Below are 17,285 nucleotides of genomic sequence, written 5' to 3'. Positions count from 1 at the left end.
TTTATGTTATTTATTTTAAAAATCGAACAATAATAGTTCCATATTTATACCTTATTAAAATACTCCTTATTTTCTCACTGAACCTTTAACATTAATCACGACGTTACCGACGTGTTAGAAAAATCAATAAAACAATCAAAAAATATAGTAAGTAATTTTACGAAATCTGAACTAATATTGCATATATTTTTTTTTTATAATCCTTGCACATGGTTAATTTTTCATTTCACTGTGCTTCCTACTCGGATTACTACTAAGTACTATGAATAAAACTACTAGTATCATTATGAATTAAACATAATTATTCCAATATTTTGGCGTGTTGTTGCTAGTATCGTTGTTGGTTAGAAATTCAACTATAATGGAGTTTCCGGCTCAAGAAACGTACAAGAGATATACGATTCCGTGTTATTAAAAAAGGAACACATATTAGTAGTCATAGACGTAGATTATACCTACTAACGTTAAACGACTTAACAACCCGATTGTAGTGTATTGACATCTAGTCTGAACTGAGTATATTCTACTCCTCATGATTTTCGTAACAAATGTGTTTATGTCTATATAGTTCATTTTGAAATGTTCTATGATATATTAAACCTAAGGATATTCCATTGTTAAATAGAACTGAATACATGTACCTTACTTACTTGTATTTTTGGGATAAGGGATGTAGTGTATTGACATCTAGTCTGAACTGAGTATGTGTTAACAATCATTGTCACTGTCATGACATCGACAGTGACATTAACCGTGCGACGTTGAGTGCTATATAACGAATGCAAAGTACAGCGGAACGTCTAACTCAGCGGATACTCCATAGGGAGTGCTCTCTCCCCAAGAGAAGGTCGCCTTCGATGAAGGCCTAGAGGGCACCTGCCCAATGCCAACTGTAGGTGGTGTTTAGTGGGTAGGCACCTAGGTTTTCACGTGAGTCCCACATAACCAACGCAGACTTAGGCTGCGTTGGTTATGTGGGGAAAAAAAAAGCGGAACGTCAGTTCCAATCGCCTATCGGTTGCGAGCGGACGTTTCCGGGTGTAGTGCTACATAGTGAAGATTAGTTGTTTCATGCGTGACCAAACGTGGAACATTACACCGATAATGCTTTTATTTATCAATGTGTGAATTAGCTAGTGGTTAATTTAATATTAAGAATACTAAGTAGCTAATTCCAAACAAGCCTGACTGTTTACGACTTGTCAATCAAAATCGGTTACAGTAACAATAGATTCACGTGCAAGAGCACGCTCTAGGTGTCTATATAAGTAATAATAATTAATAATAAGTTTGGGTTCGTCAAACATAACCAAACTTCTATTGATTTAATACGATAGTATTGAAAACCTACTCTTTAAATTTTTTCCTTACGCTACATACATACTAAATACTTACGTACTACGTAGCGCTAAAGGCCAACTACGACAAGTTAGATCTACAGTGCGAGCCTACCTTGCTAGACAACCCCTAGTCTATACGATATACTTTGTCCATTTTATTAATAGGTTTTTGACAGCTCTATGACTGACAAGTTATAGTGATGTCCTTAAAGACGTAATAATCGATATCACTTACTTTTTTTGTTAAAATATAGTATATTTATTATTATGAAAATAAATATTATAATCGTAAAATATCGCAACAACAACCGATCGTGTCGGTCTGACCGCCATATTGACGTAATCTGTCGTTCGCAACAAATGTCCGTGACTAGCAAGTCACACGTATTTACGTTCGCTGAGTGATTTCTCGCATTTGTTATAGTTGAGTGGTTTTAATCCTCGGTGGAACTTTCAGGAATGCTTAAATTGGTCTGAGTACATTGATCGTGAAATCGCCTAGAATTTTTTTTTATGACGAGACGCAGGAACTTCAGCTGTTGTTGGTTGATACGCCATGCGTTTACAATGCAGCGCCGCTCGGGATTCTTAAAAAACCCAAAAATTCTGAGCAGCACTACAATTGCGCTCGTTATCTTGAGACATAAAATATTAAGTCATAAGGAGGGTCCGTAGCTACTACGTAAGTCAGTACTGGCTAGGAGCCGATCTAATTCCTAGCCAACACATACGTTTGAAGCGTTTAAGCAAAAAGCAATCATATATCGTGAACTTATAATGCCAAGTCTCATTTGCCCAGTAATTTCACTAGCTACGGTGCCCTTCAGACCGAAACAGTAATGCTTACGAGAAACACATTACCTACTGCTCCACGTCAGAAATAAGCGCCGTTGTAATACCCAAAATCTAGCCGGCATCCTATACAAAGGAGCCTCCCACTGGTGAAAACAACTACTTCATAATTACTTTGAACAAAATAAATCAACATCGCTTATACCTATCTCGCAAGTGCTAAACCTTGTTGCTGCCGCGTTGGGTATCAGTCTACCAACTGTGACTGAAATCACTAATGAAGCCTACGCCAGAAGCGACTTAGAACAAAACAGGCTTTTTACACCAAAAAAAAACGCAGTGTGACGCCATTTCAAAAAAGAAATTCCAACTTTAAGAAAAGTGTCACCGACGTGACTGCCGAGAACTGGGCAAGTGTGGTGGAGAGAACTAAGAGAGTCATAATGTCTGATTGGGACTATGACATTGTATTTAATATTAATTAGATTAGCTCTATAAATTGAGCTAATCATTAAATATTAATGAAGACTCCTTTTGGGACGAATCTAGTATAAATGATGATTCTGACGACTCATGTCAATAAAAGGAATTAAAATATTTTAGTTTATTTATTTTCAAGAAAAAATGTAAAACTTTAAATAATGTGAATATTTTAATTTATCTCCCTGATTAAATAACATAATCTTACACCTTATCTACATATTAGCATTTACTTCTACCGATTATTTGTAATCTGTGTTACAATCGTAGTGATCGATATGTGTGGCACATCACTAAGTGGGCGGTACCCGTCCATGAAGTACAATATTATTTGTATGAAATTTTATCCTAAGCAATACGAAACTTTATGTGCGTGAGCTGTCAAATGGAAAATAAAATAGACAAAGTATAACCTGTAAATACTAAGTGTGCTTATTATTAGATATTACACTTGTACTTAATAATTTTCCTTTTCTTACTCTTAAAAATATCTTTAATTAGCTCCGAGTTGTTTCTTGTATTTTGACAATGTGTAAATAGCTGTTGATATTTCTGGAAATAAATACATTAATGAACAGGTAACAACATAATAAGGTTGAATTTTATTTAAATAGTTTTTTAATTAATTCAATGCAATATTTTGTTACGAGTAGAGTGAATTATGGAACCGAAAGAAGGCGGTAGTGTAGCGGCGTGATGTGTGAGACGGAGTTAGAAGAGAGGGGGCGCGAGGGGAGAGAAGAGGAGCGAGGAGGGGAGAGATGGTATATAAATGTCTTGCTCAGGATTTAGTTAATTATTCAGGAGTGATAAATAATTACCAGTGTATAGATTTTAAAGTTAAAAATTTTAATTGTAAAATCGGTGATATTAAGTGATTCGTCAAAATATATTATTATTATCCTTCCTGACTGGTTTACAACTTTCATTATATCTTAATAAATTGAAAATTAAAGTCAATTTCTAGTTCTGTGTTTGAACTGTATATGTGTACTCTCACATTATTCTAAATAGCACAAAAACATACTTAAAAGTATTATTTATTCACAAATCTTCAGTACTCCATTTATAAGCCTCCTCTGCCTGTGCCCGTTTCTTACTCTGGTTCTCGAAGTACTTCTTCTCATACCCGTTCGATCTATCAAAGCCGTCCCAGCGGTAGCCAGGTCTGAGATTAAATCGGTTAGGTGGAAAATCACCTTTGTACATCGGTTTTTCTGTAAAAAACAAAAAATATTTTAGCTAATGAGAGTTCAGTATCTTATGTATTCCATAAATAATGGCGTTATTTTGTATTTTTAAAGATTTTATAGAAAGTTACGGCAGGCCGCTTGCAAACCATGTACGGTTCCCGCTAAATCCTAGATAAATACCTACAGCTTTCAGGACTTCTCCATTGGTCAACAGTACAAATAACGAAAGATAGATGCCTATCTATCTTTCGTTATTTGTACAGATTTTATTGAACCCGATATGGATATCATATGAAAGGGTTTCCGGAAAAGAGTTTGAAAATAATAATAACACGTTTTAAATTTTTAGTTTAAGATTAGAAATTTTACGTAATACTTAAATTACATCAAAAATCATTTCTTATTTAGAACACAATCAAATTATTGAAAGTTCAAAAAGTCTGAGTAGTATTGAAATGGCAATGATGCAAACCATTTAAATAAAATTAAAAATCATTTGATGATTCTATATTAATTGTTTTTTAATTTTTAATGGAATTGTATTTATATTTTCATGTCATGTTTTTGTACAGCCTGTAACATATTTGAATATTTAAAAAAAAACATATAAACATGCATATAATTGATGCTCGAAGTGTCATTGAGGAGAGATGTGACAACACGATTGATATTGATAATGTTTTAATTTTTTTATCATAAGATATACTCACGCGGTCCCAACTCTCCCCTCTCAATTTTTCTCTCTCTGATGTACTTTAGCATGGGATCTCCATCTCTCTCTACATCTTTCAGTTTATCCTCCAAATCTCTATCGTCCTTGTATCGAGCCAATGGTTTCGCAGCTTCGTGTTTGAAATCCTGTATCCTTTCTTCATGAGCCTCGATTTGTTTTAGACTACGAAAAATCTTCAATTTAGATTAAGTTTATATATGTTGTATTTTGTAATGTGCTATTACAGATTGGTCCCATAGATATTTAATGATGTGTAAGTGCCTTTTTATACTTCCCGGTTGCCGGATAGCCGGCCTACACTTCGTGTATGGTCGAGTATGATACCTTTCACACCTACCGGCATAAATTACCGGAAAGACGGTCACCGGGTGCTCGCCGGATCTACCATTATGCGCCCGGTGGCCGGATATCGGTTAGCCGGAGGCCGGACCCACAGTGAACTTGAACAAGCTTTCATACGCACCGGTCAGTCGCCCAGGTCAATCACGTCGTTTTGTCAAACAACCTCGTGTCGTCATAATTAATGCGAAAATTGCAAAATAGAGATGTATTCTAATTGATTAAAACAGGATATAGACATCATAAAATACGTGAAAAACTTGTTTTCCATTTATTAGGTCTAGAAATAAGGTGTAGAATGCTCCACAGTTTCCTCTTTTCATGTTAATAGGATGAACCCAATAATTTCTTGACTTCCTTTTTAGACAAGATTGAAAATTAAACTATCCATGCGTAGTCACTAAGCAACTGCAATAGTGTCGACCGTAAGAACGCTACCGGATACAAAAACGGATCGTGTGAAAGCTGAATGTGTTACCGGACAGTCGGCGCCGGCAACCGGGAAATGTGAAGAGGGCCTAAGACCACACCACACAGTAAATACTCATCTAGGTGAGGTTAATAATACCTATGTGGTATTATTAACCTCACCTCATTAATTTATATAATATTAATGTTTATTCTATATTCAAAGTTAAAGTGAAATAAGCTTAAACTAAGCGCTTTTGAATCATAATTATATATAATTAAATTAAATTAGATACTGAATAAAGCATAATAATTATGTTCGTCAAAACTAGAGCCCGTGATATAAATATACAATAAACTCAACAGCCATTATTTTCAACCAATTAGAGTATTTAGCAGAGTTTCCACAACGGCGCCTATTTCTGCCGTGAAGCAGTAATGTGTAAACTTTACCGTGTTTCGGTTTGAAGGGCGACGTACCTAGTTAAATTACTGGGCAAATGAAACTTAACAACTTGTGTCTCAAGATGACGAGCGCAGTTGTAGTGCCGCTCAGAATTTTTGAGTTTTTCAATAATCCTGAGTGGCACTGCATTGCAATCGGCAGGGCGTATGCATTACCATCAGCTGAACGTCCTGTTCGTCTCTTATTTTCACAAAAAAAATATCCAGGATGTATTGCGAATTTCGTAGAGACAAAACATCAACCAGAGTTAAAAAAGAATCTGTTACAGAAGCTTTACAGTGGATCGACTCTTTCAATAAGACCGGCCAAGAAATGCTGAAAGTCTTCAACTGAAGTTATCATCGCAAAATTTTTTAAAAGTTTGGAAGTGTTTGGTTATTATTATTGTTATCAATAAAATATGGCTTATCTCACCCTCTACTCCATTTTGAATATTTCTCATCCAATATCTTTTGTCTCTCTTGCTTCTCATGTTGTTTCTTCCTCTCTTCTGATGTTTCTCTCTTTTCTGAAAATGAATTCTACTTATTATATTTATAAGTACAAATAATTCTTAGAACAATTTATATTGTTAAAACTATGTATGTTTATTTTTATTATATTTTATTTTATCCACATTATGTTAGTTATTCATTTATTTAGAAACCAACATTAAAATGTTATAAATATTTTAGTGTCAGAGTTTGCAAATAAATATTATTGCATAACTAAGCTAAAATAGTTTATAGTCAACATGAATTTTGAATTAAAATATTTCATTTATTCAATGATAACAAACCAATCATTGAATTTATTCATTCATCAATTAGACGATATTTTGCAGTGGACGTCTTTCTGTTGAAATGATGATTGATGAGGAATTACAAGTACAGATCAACTGACTATAAGTGATCATCACCAACCATACTTTTTTAAAAAGCAGAAACCACAGAGGTATTTTCAAAGAAAATGTAAATACTACATAATAAGAGGGGGGACTGCTTTAAACATTGAAATTAAGTTTAGTATGAAAAGTGCAGTGTGATTTGACATAAGTTTGAAATAGTAATTAAAATGATTCTTAGATATTTTTTTTATGGAATAGGAGGACAAACGAGCGTACGGGTCACCTGGAGTTAAGTGATCACCGCCGACAACAGTCTCTTGCAAGACCAGAGGAATCACAAGAGCGTTGCCGGCCTTTAAGGAAGTTGTACGCGCTTTTTTTGAAGGTACCCATGTCGTATCGTCCCGGAAACACCGCACAAGGAAGCTCATTCCACAGCGTTGTAGTACGAGAAAGAAAGCTCCTTGTAAACCGCACTGTGGAGGACCGCCACACATCCAGATGGTGGGGATGATATCCTAACTTGTGGCGTGTCGTGCGAAGGTGGAATTCGGCGGCAGGAACAGGTTAAACAGCTCTTCGGAACACTCCCCGTGATAAATGCGGTAGAAGACACACAATGAAGCGACGTCTCTTCGCATCGCCAAGTGAGGCTGGTATTTTTAATAGCATTCATACTTAATAGTTGAATCTATTCTATGTTGTGCTGTGTAGCTGTATGTCTTTTACGTAAATATATCCCATATTTAAGTAATAACTGATGGAAAGTGGGCAAAAGCGTCAAGCAGAAAACTTCATAAACATAAAAATGAAATCACTAGAAAGAAGGCATCAATTGTATCTGATTCTAGAAGGCGATAAGATATTATCTATATACATAAATAAAATAAAGAGGTTGTCTATGTGCACACATCACAGAAAAAGATTTCTATTAAGTCTTCTAAGTTTTAGTCCTTAGAAACTTGGCCTTTATCTACAAAATAAAACCATTGCGATATTGTCATTAAATTTAAAATTTAAGCAAAAAACTATTTTGGTAAGCTCTTTATGTTCAATCATGTGTGTGGTGCGGATGAAGTCGTGGCTATCAACTAATGAGTAAATAGATTAAAATATTGTAAAAAAGAAGTAAATTGATTAAAAAAATACGTACTTTTTCTTGATACAACTTGTGCATTCCTTCCAGAGACATCATCCGTCATTCTTCCATATGCCTCTGCTTCCCTTCTTCTATAGGCCTCATTTTCTTCCCTCAATTGTACGGCATTCTGAAGTCCTGCCAATTTTCCCTCCAATGTTTTAGCCATTTTCTTGTTTGATGGAGGCGGACTGTCACTTATATTTGTTCTTCTAGGTGAACCGGAATCACTTGCATTGTTATATTTCTCTCTTTTTCTGTCATTATTAGATGTGTTTCTGTTTGATGTTGGACTGTGGATTCTTTTAGTTTTGTCTTTCCTAGGAGGTGATAAGTCTGAATCACTGGAACTTTTATGTTTATATCTTTTTCTGTCTTTACCATCTGGTTTCCTGTCTGTCCTGCTTCTTCTTGGTGGAGATTGGTCAGAATCACTGTCATTTTTTCGTTTCTCTCTCTTCCTTTCTTTCATCATGCTACTTGATTTATATGGATTTTCAATGTGTTTACTCTTATCTTTACGTGGTGGAGACAAATCAGAATCACTACCATTTCTATGATTTCCTGAAGCTCTATTTCGATTATACTTTTTACTTTTACTTTTCTTAGGAGCTTCGTTTTTTCTTCTTTGCAGAGATGTATCTGAACTGGAATCCCTGCGCGATTTTTTATGTGTTTTTCTGGGTGGAGACTCGTCAGAATCTGACAAACGTTGATATAATGCCCTACTCTCAGGAAATGTTTTACCTTGAGTCCTTTGCCTTCCACTAGTTTGTTCATTTGATTGTTCACTGGCATTAGTGTCCCAACGAGATTTTCTACTAACTTTTCTCTCAGATTTATTTTCAGCTCCTCTTCTTGGTGGATCAAGATCTCTCTTAATTTCGTTATGACGCTTAGAACTACTTCTAGGTGGTGATAAGTCAGAATCAGAATTCTCCTTTTTCTCTTTTCTTTGAGATTGAACCTTATTTCGTTCGACTTTTGACGCCTTTGTTGACTGTGACGCATTTCCTTTTCTTGGCGGATTTAAATCACTGTCACTGTCATTGTTAGCTTTTGCAGATTTCTCTTCATCTTCTGAATCACTGTACATTTTACCAAAAAGTAGTTCATTGTCCTCTTCAACTTCTTTAATATCTTTCTTTATTTCTTCAATCTGTAGTTTTGTATTTACACCATCATCCTAAAAGTTATTTAAATCAATTTATTTACTTTACTTAAAATAATTATTTATACTTAAGAAGAAATCATGAAATTTGTATGAGATAATTTATGAAAGGTGGATGGCGGTGATCACTTAACACTGAACTTATCAGGTGACATGTACACTCATTTGTCCTCACTTTCATAAAAAAAAAATATGCAAGCTGTGTTGTACTTAATAGATTATACACATGAAGATATAACTTACATAGACAATAGTAACATAGATAATGAGTAAAATTCTACAATCATATAAAGATGTCTCATATAGCCCAGTGGTTAGTGAGCCTGACTTCTTAGCTAGGAGTCCCAGTAAGTGCAAACATTTGTATGATGAATATTAATGTTTGATACCAAGTCATGGATGGAGAATATATGTACTTATGCAAGTGTATGTATGTTTGTTGCACCCTTAGTAAAGGCTATGCTTAATATGCCTAATTTAGGGCTAGACAATATGTGTGAAGTGTTTCTATTATTATTATAACATTGATTTCATATATGATTATAATGAGGAGCTAGATTCCTGGCAAACCCTTAGACAATTGCACTAACTACTTAGATGTGAAGTGTTTTGTCAAGGCACTATACTTGTTATTTGCCGTTGCAAACTGGCAGTGTATTATAACAATGAAATTAATTCTCAGCCAAAAGCAATACTGAATATCAAGCTAGGTCATAACAAGTTTTCTAGGCAAAATACACTGGCCTTCAAAAGTAATATCACACTTTTAAAATTGAGATAACATTTTAAGTTCACAAGATATACTTTCGAAATAAAAAGGACTCCAAAGAGAATTTAATTTTGTACATAAAAACTTTATAGTCGGTAACCTTCTTTTAAGAATTGGCTGAAAAAAAACTTCAAATACAAAACCATTCCTTTTTCAAAGTGGACGTTTCCGAATTACAATTTTACCATTCACATTTTTCTTTCTGTTTTAAATTTTTTTCAAGATCGATGGGTCTTGTTTTAAAAATTTATGCTAAAAAGCACATAACATTTATTTATCATGCCTCTTTCAGTTGAAGAATGTGCTAGGATCATGGCTTTTCTGGAACTAGGCATCAGTATCCGTCACACTGCAAGAATGGTGGGTGTGACGGTACGAACGGTCCAGAAGGTGCAAGATGCGAAGGTACGAAGAGACTGGACACCATCTGAGGAGACCTTGTAATGGCAGACCCAGGTGTACCAGTGCCCGAGAAGATCGTTATATTATTTCCACTGTGTTAAGAAATCGCCACCAAAATGCAGTTGAAGTCCAGCAACAGCTACTTCAGACCCGGAGGGACTACATTAGTGACAGTACAGTGAGAAGAAGACTTGCTGAAGCAAATTTGAAACCCCGAAGACCAGCGAGTGGCCCAAAACTCGAGAGACAGCATCGAGTAGCGAGACTGCGGTACGCCCGTGAACACATGCAGCGGGATGAAGAAGAATGGTCAAGAATATTGTTTGCAGATGATTCTCGATTCTCCCTTTACACTTCTGATGGAAGGCGAAGTGTTTACAGGCGACCTGGTGAGCGATAGCTTCAAGCCTGCATCTCAGAAATAGTCCAATATGGTGGAGGCAGTGTACATGTATGGGCTGCCATATCTTCAGAAGGTCGCACAGAGCTAGTAGCCATAGAAAATGGCACCCTCACTGGGCAAAGATATGCTCAAGAGATTCTCAATGAGTATGCAGGGCCGTATTTAGCAAATATGGGTGATGGATCAATGCTGATGCATGATAATGCCCGGCCACACACAGCTCATATCGTACAAGAGTATATTCAGGAGGTCGGTATCAGCGTGATGGCTTGGCCATCAAGAATTCCTGATCTCAACCCAATTGAACACGCCCAGGATGAGCTTGGGAGGCTAGTATGAAATCGCAGACCACCACCTACTACCCTCAGGGCACTAAAGCAGGCCCTGGTAGAAAAATGGGAGAATATTTCCCAACATCGGCTCCGAAACCTAGTGTTCAGTATGCCAAACCGGCTCGAAGCTGTAATCAGAGCTCGAGGAGGCAATACCAGCTGTTATTAAAAATTAAATAACATGTAATACATTTTAGTTGAATTTTTAAACACTAAACTAAAAATGTCTATTTTAATTGTTTTATCTTTTTTAAGTTAAAAATGTTACTAATGTATAATTTTAGTTTCTAAGAATTAAAGCCTATAAAATTTGCAACAAAACGTTTTTAATCTTAAATCTCTACCTTCTACAGTTAAGAAAAAAATTTAATTTGAAAAGTGTGATACTTACTTTTGCAGGCCTGTGTATTACTGTCTGGTTTGTTACAACTAAGCTTCTATAATTTTAATTGGTGTTCTGGTGAATATATGAATCTATAAGGTAGGTATGCACTTTTTATGAACATTGTATCAACCTGAAAACTTTACATTTTGCATAGTTTGGTCATGCATGTCAAACACCACACACAGATGATGGGGATGATATCTTGTTTTGGATGCATTTGGTGTAATGTTCGAATTTGGGGGCAAGAATCAACCCTTCAGGACATACTCAGTAATAAATGAAGTTGAAAACATACAACTATAACATGATGCACACAGAGTACCTACTGTATAAGCAATAATTGTTTTTTTTTTATGGAAAAGGAGGACAAACAAGCATACAGGTCATCTGGTGTTAAATGATTACTGCTACCCACATTATCTTGCAACAATAGACGAATCACAGGAGTATTTTTTTGTAATGTTGTCCTGGAAACACTGCAGAAGGAAGCTCATACCACAGCTTTGTAGTAAATGGAAGAAATTTCCTTGAAAACTGCATTTCGTTGTATTGCTACACCTGCAGAGGGTGGGGATGATATCCTAATTTGTGATGTGTCATGCAAAGGTGGAATTAAAATTCAAGCACATCTTTTGCATGCAGCTAAATTATCAATCTAAAGAGCAATTCTTTTAGTGGCCAAATCTGCACCTTATACTGTAAGTTTGAGGGTGTGCTTAACATAAGTATACCTATACAAATTATTTGAGTTTTCTTTAGTGTTAATTCCGCCAATATTTGTCAACACGTCCTGAGGATGCCTCGTGTAGCGGCGAAACACATGTCAAATTGTTTAAAGAAAAATATTGGCGGAATTAACACTAAAGAAAACTGAAATCATTTGTATAATTATGGATTTCCGCAAAGTAATGCCTACTTCAATAAATTTTCATAAGTATACCTGACTGATTATTTTCCATTTGGTACTGGTTTTGAACTGCTCCGCTTTCTTAACATCATCAGGTCTTTCGTCAATGATCCCCACCACTTGAGGAGCGTCTTCGCCTTCGCCATACACATCTAATTCATCAACTTCAAGTGTTTGGAGTTTTGACAAATCAATGTCATCATCAATTATTTTGAAGCTAGAATGAAGCATTTTTTTTGTTTAGTAAGCAGCAGTAGACCTATATATTATATAAGCAGCTATAGACCCATAGATGTTGTTACACTATTACTACCAAATATATTTAAAAATGCTTTAATAGCTAAATTATATTATAAGGTACCTAAGGTATATTAATTTTCACTCTTCTTGTAGAACATATTTTATCAGTAAAAAGTTGTCTGAGTGCCAAATGAGCACAAATTATATGGTTTTTTGTGTCACTACGGTTCTGCAGTTGTTGTAAAAGCAATAGAGAATTGATTAACCTTTCTGTTAAACTCATATGACATGCCTCAGATGTAGTCTTCTGTCAACAAGTATTATTTTATGTGTATTAATACATTGCATTTATAATTGGAATGATTTGAGTGGAAAGTGAAAGCTATTGAAACAAGCAATAAGACTATGCAAAATAAACCATCTTATAATCAAAATAAGGGTCAGAATTTGGTGAGAGAATAGTATGCCATACAGCACTCTCTGTTTTAGTGTATCTAAAAAATCTAGTGCCCTTGGGCACCACTGATATCAGAAGGTTAGTTTAAGTATCACAAAATGTGAGTACAGTACTGAATTTTGTATCCTAAATTTTACATATTTTATGGTTTTCACAAATGGTAGGCAGGTAGTGTGTGGTAGGGCCTCTACTTTGTAATAAAAGGGGTGTACACATTAATGGTGTTAACCAGAAGAGCTAATTTTAAACACAGATTCTAATAATTCTATAAATTTGAGTAGTCCTAGCTAGAATTTCTAGCTAGTAGGTACAAAAAAGGTTTAGGGTTAACATTTTCAAGCAAAAGTATCCTATTACATGTTTCATGAACATTTGGGTATTTTATTATACATTACCTATCTTACTAGCAATTGTAAATATAATATTAAAGGTTTGGAAAATCGTCTATTTTAACAGCTTAAATTGTTGTACAACAAAGTGAAAAAATATGAACATACTTAAATAACAAAAAATATGTATTAGCTATTTAAATAATAATAAAAAAATAGTGTCTTCTGATAGAAAAGAGAAAACATATAAAACTTCTAAAATAGTTAGAATTAACAAAAAATTTAAACATACCCTTTGCCTTTTACCACTTTTTTCTTTTTCTTCTTCTTAACAGGTGGTCCATTCAAATACTTTAGTAAATAGGCCTTCTGGTCCACTTTTGCTGCCATTTGACTTGATGATGGATATACAATTTATAATACTGAATAAATTCCGCGTTATTTACTTACACGTGAGTTTATTGATGTTTGTGAGCACTGGGAACATTGTATGCTCTACTCATGATTACAGTTTAATTGATTTTACAAAACTTTAATGAACTAATAAAAATTAAATTCGATTTATACAGCAAAGTGGTTAGACAATAAATTCAATTCAATTTATGTGATATTATTACCATATTATGAATATTTAGAAAGTTGGCAGCAAAGAAATATTTTATTATTTCTGGCACTTGGCACTTGACAGTGGCACTTGCGGCTTCAAACTACCAACCACAGAGTATTTTTACTATGCTTCAAAATTTCAAAGTATCTACAAAATAGATGATCCTTCGAGTTTGGTTGTCATAATATGTCACTGCGACCACAGACACAGCCTCGTAACAATAATATTAAGCTTGGAGAGCACGCATATAACTAAACATTTTCTAAGTAGCGGCACTCTTTCAACAAGCACACCCAGTATTGCGATAGAAAGAGACGATATTATGCGGCAATCGACTTGGGAATGTTGGGATTGAAAACCATAATATGTATAGTATGTATTTAAAAAATTCCAGCAAGGTAGTTCGTGCCACTATCATATCGACAAAATATAGATAAATAAAAAAGTGATTATAAGAAATAGAGGAACATGCTGTTGCGTTAAATTACTGTAGTTCTTGATCCAGGAGCCGCCTAAGTCATCTTGTCGATACATTTTAACGTGAAAAGAAAAATAAGCACACTATCACGTTTTGTATTATTAAGATTGAATGTATGAATTATCGGGAAATTGGGAAAGTCTTTATTTGCTTAGCTAACGAGAACTACAGGTTGTAGGTTTCTAAAAACGTTTCTATGTGAGTCTATTTTCTTATATCTGGCTAACTTTGAAGATTCTTGCAATTTAAATACAAATATATATAGGGAAACAAAAACAACATTTTGTGTGTAAAAATAATATATGCTATACTTACTAAATATTTATATATATCATGTCAGTTGAACCAGTGGTTTACAAATAAATAAGTTTGTTTCATTATCAAAATATAATAAAAACAAAAATTTCGGCGTCTTTGCTTCAGTACGACTGAATCAATTTTGATGAGCCTTTCCTGTGAAACTATAAATAAACAGTAATAAATAAAGATACACAAATAAAAACATGTGTCCAATTCACATGTGAAAAGTGATACCTTAAAAAATTTTGGCTACCAGATAATGAGACGAATTTAAAATTTCGGGAAGAGGATAATTGTAGGTTTTGGTAATGACCACAGTGATTGAAAGTTTGATAATTAGCTTACATTTTATTCGTATTTATTATTTAGATTTATTCAGACTCAGAGCTTACACTTTCTATAAATGATTCAAGAGGCTTATAGTAACTAAAGTATAAAATAAATGCTTAGGTCTTATTAAGGTACATATTAAATATTTGGAATACTGCGTTTGTTTTTGATCTTGTTGTTGATACACTGCTGCACATTTTCAAATTTAATGTAGAGTCCAAAAACTCAATCAACGGTATCGCTGTATTCGATGCAAAATTTACATTAAACCTCTAAACTGCACATGAAGTCCTGGTAACTATATGTTTCTAGGATGACACATGATTTCAACCGGTATGAAAGGCATCATCATCACCGCTACCTTAATTATGTTCTCATGGTGTCTATGTAGTAATACGTCGAGCGCATGACGTCAGAACATATTATTAAGGTATACTCACATCATACATAGGACAATTTCACTCTACTCTACTTTACTCATTAGACTTAATTATGATCGCCTGGTAGCAAAATACTTCCAATGACATTCTCTCGCCCGAATCCTGAATTCATTTTTACCTACTTGTATCTCTATCGTCTCACTTTTTCGTTTTACCGAGTTTCAAATCACAAGGATTCCAAAGAAGTTTCACTTCAAAAATTAAAATTAGACAGTAATTATAGGTGGCATTTATTTTCAACGAACATTGTGGATTATAGGACCTTGAGGTCTACTTGCAAAATTGACAACGATACGATAATACTCCGAATATTTCGCAACTACGCTACTCTAACAAATGTTCGATTCCTTATCGTTTATCGTAACCATAGAGTACTATTTTGATTTTTTACGATGTTAGAGAGAATGAATTATGTGCAAACCTTGTAAAACTAAATATTATCTATGCTATGTTGCTGTAAGTGTGAAAAGTCAAAACATAGCTTAGGCGCAATGGACCATGCCAGACTAATATACATCAATTACACAAAATGTAAATATTCCAAAAATATATAATGAATATAATATGACCATTAAGAAAAAATATAAAACTTGCGGATAAAAACACGTAAAAAATATAACTCAACCCTCCTCGTCGATTTCCTATTTCTCAGGAGGCCATTTGCATTACTTTACGCATAAACGATCAATATGACGACTTAAATTACTCGGTAGTAAAAAAATCCTGTTTAGTATGTAATTAAAATAATGCTATTAGTTTAAATTTATTACCTATATATGTTCTTAATTGTAGTAAATGACACAATTATTTTAATATTATTTAATGAGTATGTATATTGTATGGTAAATATTTTTTTTAATTAAATGGCTCCGTCGACTGAATGTCGATGATTCAGCCAACGTCAAGGTAGAGATTGTTAGTATCTAATCGAAATTAAAGGGAGAATTGTATGAATGTAAGTGGGAATATGTGCCAAATAGAAGCGTAGAAATTAAAATATTAAAAATTACAATTTAATATTATTGCGGTAAATAAATTTGTAAAGAATATTTATGAAAGGGGAATGGCATCAAGACGTAAGAAGAAAAGGAATGTTGATGAGGCAAGGGATATTTTTCAGTAGAAGGTCATATAAAGGAATTGACAATTTGGGAGCAATAGAAAAAAATATGTTCAAGAGTACCTTCTTCAAGGCCACATTCACATATTGAATGGTACCTTATCCGGATCTTGGCCAAAAATACTGGAGAACAGACAAATCCCAAGCGATGTCGTATCATTACAGAAGTGAACAGTTTATTTTGTTTTTTTTTGTGGGAAGAACCAGGGCTTAGAGGGGATAAAGGGTTGGATAGCCCCATAGAATTAACCTTTAGTTTGTTTTGTGGTTTGCCATAAAGTATTCCATGAATCAGCAAGAGAGTGTTTATACATAGCGTGTAGATCTCGATTGAAACAGTAATGATATTTTAATATTCCAGACTGAATCACGTCTTTAGCGCATGAGTCTGCAATTTCATTGCCAGTTATCCCTAGATGGCTAGGTATCCAAACTAATGCAATGTCTATTCCCATTGTTTGACATCTGTACAGAGATGCCTTTGTTCTTAAATTATTTGTGAGGTTGTTTGAAGATTTAAATGGATTGTTTGTTAGGTCTATGAAGAAGCTTAATGAGTCAGACAGGATGAAAGCCTTGTTGATCTTATGTGATTTAATATATGACACCGCCTCTGACAGGGCAAATTATTCGCCAGTAAATATGGAGTTCTGCGGGAGACTTTTGTAATTTGAAATTATATGGAACTCAGATATCCAAACTAGAGAACCGACCCATCTATTGTTGATTATGATGATATAAAGATGGCATTGTGATGGGTGGGCACCCCAGCGTATCCCCGAAAGGGCCCTCATAACGTTGACACCCCTCTCGCATTTCTTAGCAATGTACTTCAAGTGGTGAATACCGGAGAGCTTAGAGTCAAGAAAAAGACGAAGGAATTTAAGATTTGATGTTACA

General features: G+C 34.5%; 1 protein-coding gene across 2 annotated transcripts; it reads right to left on the bottom strand.

Moving 5' to 3' along the window:
* Positions 1-2,725: 2,725 nt before the first annotated feature.
* LOC126975843 (BUD13 homolog) lies at positions 2,726-13,769 on the bottom strand. 2 transcript variants are annotated; one of them, XM_050823899.1, is made up of 7 exons: positions 13,403-13,769; positions 12,118-12,301; positions 7,731-8,901; positions 6,166-6,259; positions 4,516-4,700; positions 3,640-3,829; positions 2,726-3,164 (listed from the first exon to the last, which is right to left on the bottom strand). In XM_050823899.1, the coding sequence occupies exons 1-6, from the start codon at positions 13,498-13,500 to the stop codon at positions 3,657-3,659; spliced, it is 1,905 nt and encodes a 634-aa protein (XP_050679856.1). In that variant the 5' UTR covers positions 13,501-13,769; the 3' UTR covers positions 2,726-3,164; positions 3,640-3,656. The 2 variants fall into 2 exon arrangements, with proteins under 2 accessions (XP_050679856.1, XP_050679848.1); XM_050823891.1 differs by lacking the exon at positions 2,726-3,164 and having other exon boundaries at positions 3,441-3,829.
* Positions 13,770-17,285: the final 3,516 nt, after the last annotated feature.

The sequence above is a fragment of the Leptidea sinapis genome, chromosome 2, assembly GCF_905404315.1.
Source record: "Leptidea sinapis chromosome 2, ilLepSina1.1, whole genome shotgun sequence".
NCBI lineage: Eukaryota > Metazoa > Arthropoda > Insecta > Lepidoptera > Pieridae > Leptidea > Leptidea sinapis.
The sequence above is the reverse complement of the archived record's forward strand: the minus strand, read 5'-3'. Positions and strand labels throughout refer to the sequence as shown.

Bases quoted from the DNA above. Each gene is read 5' to 3' on its own strand.
- LOC126975843 (XM_050823899.1), bottom strand. From the start codon at position 13,500: ATGGCAGCAAAAGTGGACCAGAAGGCCTATTTACTAAAGTATTTGAAT. The intron at 12,302-13,402 runs GTATGTTTAAAT...GCTTCATTCTAG, and splicing joins AAAGTGGTAAAAGGCAAAGG to CTTCAAAATAATTGATGATG. The intron at 4,701-6,165 runs GTGAGATAAGCC...GATTTTTCGTAG, and splicing joins TATTCAAAATGGAGTAGAGG to TCTAAAACAAATCGAGGCTC.